A 7,500-nucleotide genomic window follows, 5' to 3' on the forward strand; every position below is an offset into this window, starting at 1 on the left:
CTAATAAAACATGAGCTACCACCACCCTTTGTGTTTGGACCAGTCAGACCGCCATCAAATGGTGGATTAAATCGCAGACGAAAAGCATTTCCAGGTGTCTCTTCTTGCTCCACTATTGCCAAGGTGAATGAATAAGGAAAAGGCCATTCCAGTTCTTCATCATAATAACCCTCAACAGCTTTGACCATAAGACTGACATCTGACATTCTCTCTGCATTAAATTTCAAGTCAATCCTCAAATGATATCCAGGATTGCCTGTGTAAAAAGATGGGCTTGAGAACGTGTAACCATTCCTGAACTGGATGACGACAGGCCACCAATAGACAAATCCTTTTCCATCTTCAACTTTTTGTAGTCGTTCTTTCAGTTCCTTTATTTCCCTTGTGGCCTTAACGAACTGTGATTCCAAACTCTGGATGTCATTCTCTTGTTCTTCAATACTCTCCCTTGCAGTATCCAGGTCAGATACAACACACCAAAGATGTTCTGCAACATCTGATTCTAGATGCTGTTCCAAGTCACTTCGTATGCCAGAAAACTCACATCCTTTCCCCTTGTAGTCACAGTCAAGGTAACTTTTTGAGCAAGATCCTTGTCGACTAACGTGGTGCTTCATTTTTCCTCTAGGAACCTTGTCTCCACATTCCTGCCTGCAAGAAGCTGGGAAGCTGCCACATAATTTAAAATGTGCGCGCTTCTCCCGTTGCTCCATTTTTTTGGAGCAATACTGGCATTTCACTTGTCTCCTGATGCAATCATTCTCAAGATGATTTGCCATTCTGCATCTCGTCAAACTCATCTCACATTGATTTGGACAATCCTCTTTAACATACTCACATGACTTGTTGTGTTCATCTCTGTGTCTCAGCTTGCCTATCCACTTGCAACCATCATCACAGAGATCACACTTTATCTCCTTGTCTAGTATTCTTCGCTTTAAAGCATTGTTTGGATAGACTTCAGATTGACTCAACTCTTCTCTACAAATGGGGCAAGTCAGCCTACCTGCCTTGTAAAGGGGACCCAAACAACCACGACAGAATTCATGGCCACACTCAGTGACTCTTGGTTCACAAAAAGCAAGCAAACAGATACAACAAGTATCATTGTCATCCACGGGATCAACGAAGTTAGCACTAAAACCTCTAGCCATTGCACATAAACAATATGTTAAACAGCACACCAACATCTACACCTACACATATACCCGTATATACACCCCACACTCCGGAAAACATTCTCCATACAAGGATAAAGCATGCCTACAACAACACCTACACACTTACACCCACACCTACACACCAACACACCTGTACACATTCTCTATATATCAACATAATTGAATAACTTTCTATAAATGCATAAACATGTCCACACACACACACACACACACACACACACACACACACACACACACACACACACACACACACACACACACACCTACTATCTGTGGTGTTCAACCCGCGTCTTCAATGTTAACTTAAAAACAGTACAACGAGGTTACTTACTTGGAATGCCTTCGTCTGCAACTGAGACTTTGAAACTCTTAAAATATAAGAAAAACTGACAGGTTTGCTTGTCGATGGCCTTGGCCTTTTCTTCGTTGCAGAAGAATCCAACACCTTAACAGAGACGTAAAATACCGAGTGCCATCACATGACAACAATATCAAATGGAGCACTCTACTTCAAGTATGAGAGGAGCTACAGGAATGAGCGTGTTTGTTTCATCAGACAGCATGTTAAGAAAATGAATACAGTGGAAACGAAGAGGATAATAACGAGAAGTTGGTATCAATCTAAAATAAAGTCACATTATCGATGACCAACAAACTCAACAAACAGATTAATAACAACAAATAACACAATAATATTGCACGGTGGCTGGACATTATTCCAGATCATCACAACCTGCAGCACTAACAGAAAACAGTGCTTCTTGGATCCAGTCTGTCGGATCCGATGTAAAGTCATGTCTTCTGTTTACAGCCATGATGGTCTAAGCATCTCTGAGGCAGGGTTTGCCTCCAGTGCTTACAAGAGTCTGAGACCTTATACGAACCAGACTGATCTGGTTGAGCACGACATAGATTTCATCGTACTACAGCTTGTAGAGCCTATAGTACAGTACCCAATTTGAGTGGGTACAACACAGCACATACGCACACACATACACAGAAATTATGCTAATTACAACTAAAACCCATTCATTCTAATTCAACACTTTGAGTTCTTTACATGATAAAGAGCACAGTCCTGGTATTACACCAATTCTGGCCTTGGTAGATCTCCATATTGTAGATGTTCCAGACTATATGCTAAACATGCCAATTACCAGCAGACAAAACAAAGACACACATCCATATGCCTGTCTGTTGTTTTCTATATTTTGACACTATCCACAATTTTATGTTTAGTAACAAATTTCTGATATAACAGCAACGTATTGGTCTTTATGAGTGTACTAAATTAGACCTATTTGAACAAAGCAAAGAAAGACTGGATAAAACAAAAAACAACAAAACTTAAACAAGCTAACCAAAACATACATGTATGAGTGCCGTAAGTCTTGAAGCGATCATTTCTCAAAGCTTCCTTTTCTTGTATGAAAAGCACAGAATTCTTACAAAACGCTAAAAAGTTGTAATAAAGATGAATACATGCCAACATACTGGGATCACTCTAAGTATAGCTCTCTCCTTCATCATAACAGTAGACAGCTAATGTAGATAGTCCTGCTCGCGCTGATGCCTCATGCATGGCGTTGGCCCAATGCGAGTCATCTTCTAAAAGGCCCATACAGTTACAATGTATCATGCTTCACAAAAAGTCTGGCACTTGCGTCCGTCTACAGTCAGTAAGTCGTCAAAGCATGAGGGTCCCCATTTATGGTGAAGAAGTGAGGCACAGGAAGAAGCAATCGTGATGTTTAGAATGTACGATATACACTCGTTCAATGACTTCAAATTTTTTTGAATGCAGTGAGTCATTTCACCATTTTGGTACACATTTGACCCACGTTTTCGCCTGTTTCATGGGCACATTTACATAAAGAAAGTTGTTTACAAAAGTCTGGTCAGGTGTAGCTGGGTGATCAGGATGTGAACAATATGCAAGCAGAGATAAAAAGCTGTCAATATGGTCTTTGGTGGTTGTTAAGCAAGATCTGCAGCAGCACCCTCAGTGAAAAACAACCCTCTGACCGTTTGGCACACAGACATGCAAATTTGTCACGGAAGGATGACAGTCATGGATGGTAAAGTTCAGTATTCTCCAGCAGGCCTCACTGCAACTGACATATGTAGCCATCTGGTACTGATCTATCTCATCATTAGATTGAGTTTTTTCTAGTCAGAATACTGCCATGTCCCTACCTTTGTTGACATGCTTTAAACATACTTGATGGACTTGACACTCGTGCGAAGCTCCACATTTCTATGGCAGGCAAACAGCCAGCAAAGTAAGGAGTATACGGCACTACCCCTGGTTGTCAATAGAGACATCGTTTCCTTTGATTTTCTTTGTTCCTTGATGGCCACCATCATCAGGTTTGCGTCGCAGGTAATGTGGGTATCCAGCACATCCACTCTGAGTGTCAGAATTAAATTCTTTTGGATACCTCTTTGTGCATACCCCTTCCTTTGTGCAAGGTGAATGACTGTCCACATGACAGCAAGGACCATGGATCATGTGTGTCATCACAATGCCATGCCAAACAGTTCCTTGTCGGTGTGGGGATCAGGCAGCTCAGCAGATATAGCCGCATCGTTGTCATCAGCATGAATCCTGTCATCTGTAGACAATGAGACTAAAATGTGGGAATGAGGCAGACCACACTTCTACCATTCGATAGAACACAGGTGTGCTAGACTTGCCAAAGGTGCAGTGCTTAGTTAGTTGTTTGATGAATTCCTTCCTTTTGAGATTAAACACTCGTGCAATAAGATCCAGGCAATGTTGTGATGTCTGCTTGGGCAAAAGATCGTCTCTGATTTCCTTGTAGCCAGGATGACACATCATCGTAATGAAAGAGAAGGCCTACCAAACTTCCTAACATAACACATAGCATATCCTGTGTTCGCTCATGCATGTAACAGGGTCCTCCAGTGTAAGAGCTGAGTAAGATGACTTTCTTTTCCCACGTTTCTTGGATCCCCATCACTTGCCAAAGTGCATCTCTCAAATTGCAATATTCCTCAGCTCAAAATTTCGCCTTCTCTCTTTGAAGGAAGTTCAACTGCTCAGTCTCTGACACCTCAGCAAATGTTAAAATCTCCACCACCACGCATCATCAGTCAAAAGGCATAGTATTTCATTGTGGATACTTGAGAACATCTTTGGCTACCTTGAAACTCTGCACATCAGTGTTGATGCTGTGAAGCATGCTCTGAGTAGGTCTTGAATGATCCTTAGCCTCAAACCAGGAACAATGCCTTGTCTTGTTTGCAGCTGTGTCTCAGCATCACCCAGAGGGTAACTCCGAGCAAATTCGGATGCTTCATTGAGCAAAAGACAAAGACTTCCAATAACATGGTATACTTAACCTTGCACTTTGAAGCAAGGATTCCAACATGTGCCTCCTTAATTTCCTTGCACCCCATGGACGTCATTTGAAAAGCTACTTTCTGATGTTAGCAAGAAAATGTTTAGAATCTTCAGGGTCGCCTAAAAGCAATGATTTCAGCAATGGGTGGTGGATCTTGCAAAGATGTGAGTTGAAGTTTTCCGCTACTACAACACATGCCAGGTGCTTCTCCTTAGACCCTTCCACTTTATAGAGCCGCAGTTGACACACACGTTTGTCATGGAGCCAATAAAACATGGAACAGGAGCCTCTGAGGCTGTGATGCATCGTAGTTGAGAGCCGGTGGAATATTTGGCTGCTGTCACACTCTCCTTGCAGCATGTCTTTGTCGGTCATTGTGGAGACGTCCTTGTCTTCGTCTGCGCGCTCTCTAGCTGTTCTGACGCGGTTTGTATCCAGTCGTCGTAGTCTACCTAACTCGTTTTCATTCGTGTGGGCATAGCACTTCTGTATCTATTGCTGTCTAATCGTCGTCGTCTAGCTATCTCACTTTCCTCAGCGAGCTCGCCCCTCCCCTCTCTCTCTGTTGCTGTCAAGACGTAGCTGTTTTAATTCGTCTTCTTCTAAACGTTTGCGTTTTTATCTGGCTGCAGCTGCGGATAAGAAACTGTCTTTCATCTCTTCGAATGCATTCGGAGGACAACAGAAAATCCCCCCGTCAATCACTGAATTTGAACGTTAGTAACTCCCGGATATGCTACGGTGACAACACAAAATCCCGGATAATCTATTCCCCGGAGGATGATGAAAAGTACACCTTTTCGACAGTCTTGTTGGACGCCGTCAATTTGAAGTGTTGCTGCCGTGCCGTTGTAAGAAACAGGTGCAGCGAACATGGCAACTATTCAAAGTGAGTACACGAGTAGACGTATGTTTAAAGACTCAGATATAGTCAAAAGTATCTTGTTCATATCGACGTCACTGGTAAAAAACAACACGCTCCGTGCGTGTTCACAAATGGGCAGCTTAAATTCGGTGGCGCTGTGACTTGACTCGCCATTTTGGAGATACGCGAGGTACAGAACAGACAGACAGACAGACAGACAGACAGACAGACACACATACAGACACACAGACAGCTCTCCTTTGGTAAATATCATGTAGATATTTATTAATTAAACATTTGTTCATGATGTTCTTGACTGTCAATGTATGACTGAGGAAGTCACCGCACCATCATTTCATTTATTTTGGACTTTCAGTTATCCTGACAATTAGATTTGGCTTCCACCCAAAAAGGCCACATAATCGACAGTGGGGGTTTGCACTGTACCTATTTACACAAACTTCTCACATGCTGAGTCATAATAGCACAACAGCAATGAAAAACTAGAATGAGCCAAAGTGTGCTAGGTAAGTCAACAAAGTGTACTGTTTTTGTTGTTTTAGGTTAATTAAATCATTAAGTTAAACATACAAACAAGGACTGCCTCCTCACCTTCATTCATCATTTCTGAAAAACGGAACACATTTCATGCATTCCTTATGCACATGCAGTCAACCACATGGTGACACTACATCATGCAACAGAACCAGCCCAGTCAACCCAGCAAGTTGTACTAAGCAATTGACAGCCTCGTTCAACTCGGTTTGTCTTAACTCGATAACATTTGTTTACACAAATGAGTCGACCCAAAAACAGCCGAGGCTGTCCCAAGTTGACTGTTCTGTGTAAACCACATATAACACCTTTCTTAGATTTCCTTTTCTAGAAAGGTCTCAATCGAATACATACAATACATATAATCGAATAAACACGAAGCAAAATAAATCCATAAAAATACAAACAAAAATAGCAACAACACAGCGACACACCAATACAGACCCAACTAACAACATTAACCTTTACCACAATTAATATCAACAATAACAATGATGTTTAGTACATAACAAACCTGATTACGCCAAGCGTTGTTTGCACTACTGGATAGATAAGAGGCTTCAGGGTTTCGCTCATACAATCGGCTAATACTCGACACCACAACTCGATGCAATGGATATACTGCCAGTTATAGACGGCCTGATATGCATCCTGTAATGACAACATGGAGGCGATAGTCTCAACACAACCGAGCAATTAGATTCGAACACAAAGGCATCACATGTTGTTACATATTGAGTCATGTCAAGGATGTGTTGTTTGATGTCTGTAAATGTCTGTTCTGTAATGTCCGTCCACACGTGAAAACAAACAGTTAGCAGCAGTTCTGATGTAAAAGATGGTGGAAATTGAAGTTGTTGCACGTTACTATTGAATGCTGTTAGTATCTACTATGATAACCCAAACAAATAGACAGACACAATGACAGATAGATAACAAAATTGTAAGTAAAAAGATAATAATTTTTAATATATATATTATATGATTATTACTTATATTTTTATATATTTGTTATATATATTGTATAAACAGACAAACAAACAGGCAAACACATAAACAGACAAACACATAAACAGACAAACACATAAACAGACAAACACATAAACAGACATTCACATAACCAGATGACAAACAGACAAACACATAAACAGACAAACAAACACACAAACACATAAACAGATGAAAAACAGACAAACACACAGACATATAAACAAACAGACACACAAACACATAAACAAACAAACAAACAAAAACACAAACAGACAAACAAACAGAAAAACATACAACAACCAGACACAAACAGACAACAAACACACAAACAACAAACAACAACAAACAGACAAACACATAAACAGACAAACAAACATACAAACACATAAACAGATGATAAACAGACAAACACATAAACAGATGATAAACAGACAAACACGTAAACAGATGATAAACAGACAAACACATAAACAGATGATAAACAGACAAAGAGGCAACCAATAAACAAACAAACAAACAACACATAAACATACAATAAACA

At 40.6% G+C, this 7,500-nt stretch overlaps 2 protein-coding genes across 2 annotated transcripts in view; both read right to left on the bottom strand.

Moving 5' to 3' along the window:
• The window catches only part of LOC134182784 (TNF receptor-associated factor 6-like), a 1,727-nt gene extending 389 nt beyond the window's left edge, over positions 1-1,338 (bottom strand). Inside the window, exon 1 of the mRNA XM_062650221.1 lies at positions 1-1,338. This exon is cut by the window's left edge and continues 389 nt beyond it. Within this exon, the coding sequence (XP_062506205.1) occupies positions 1-1,190 (1,190 nt within the window). The 5' untranslated portion in view covers positions 1,191-1,338.
• LOC134182783 (nucleolar complex protein 2 homolog) overlaps positions 1-7,500 on the bottom strand; it is a 12,556-nt gene that overhangs the window by 2,087 nt on the left and 2,969 nt on the right. Inside the window, exons 9-11 of the mRNA XM_062650220.1 lie at positions 6,484-6,620; positions 1,691-1,802; positions 1,513-1,626 (exon numbers count right to left, since the gene is read on the bottom strand). Of these exons, the coding sequence (XP_062506204.1) occupies positions 1,513-1,626; positions 1,691-1,802; positions 6,484-6,620 (363 nt within the window). The remainder of the gene's footprint in view (positions 1-1,512; positions 1,627-1,690; positions 1,803-6,483; positions 6,621-7,500) is intronic.

This window comes from Corticium candelabrum, chromosome 7 (genome assembly GCF_963422355.1).
Source record: "Corticium candelabrum chromosome 7, ooCorCand1.1, whole genome shotgun sequence".
Classification (NCBI taxonomy): Eukaryota; Metazoa; Porifera; class Homoscleromorpha; order Homosclerophorida; family Plakinidae; genus Corticium; species Corticium candelabrum.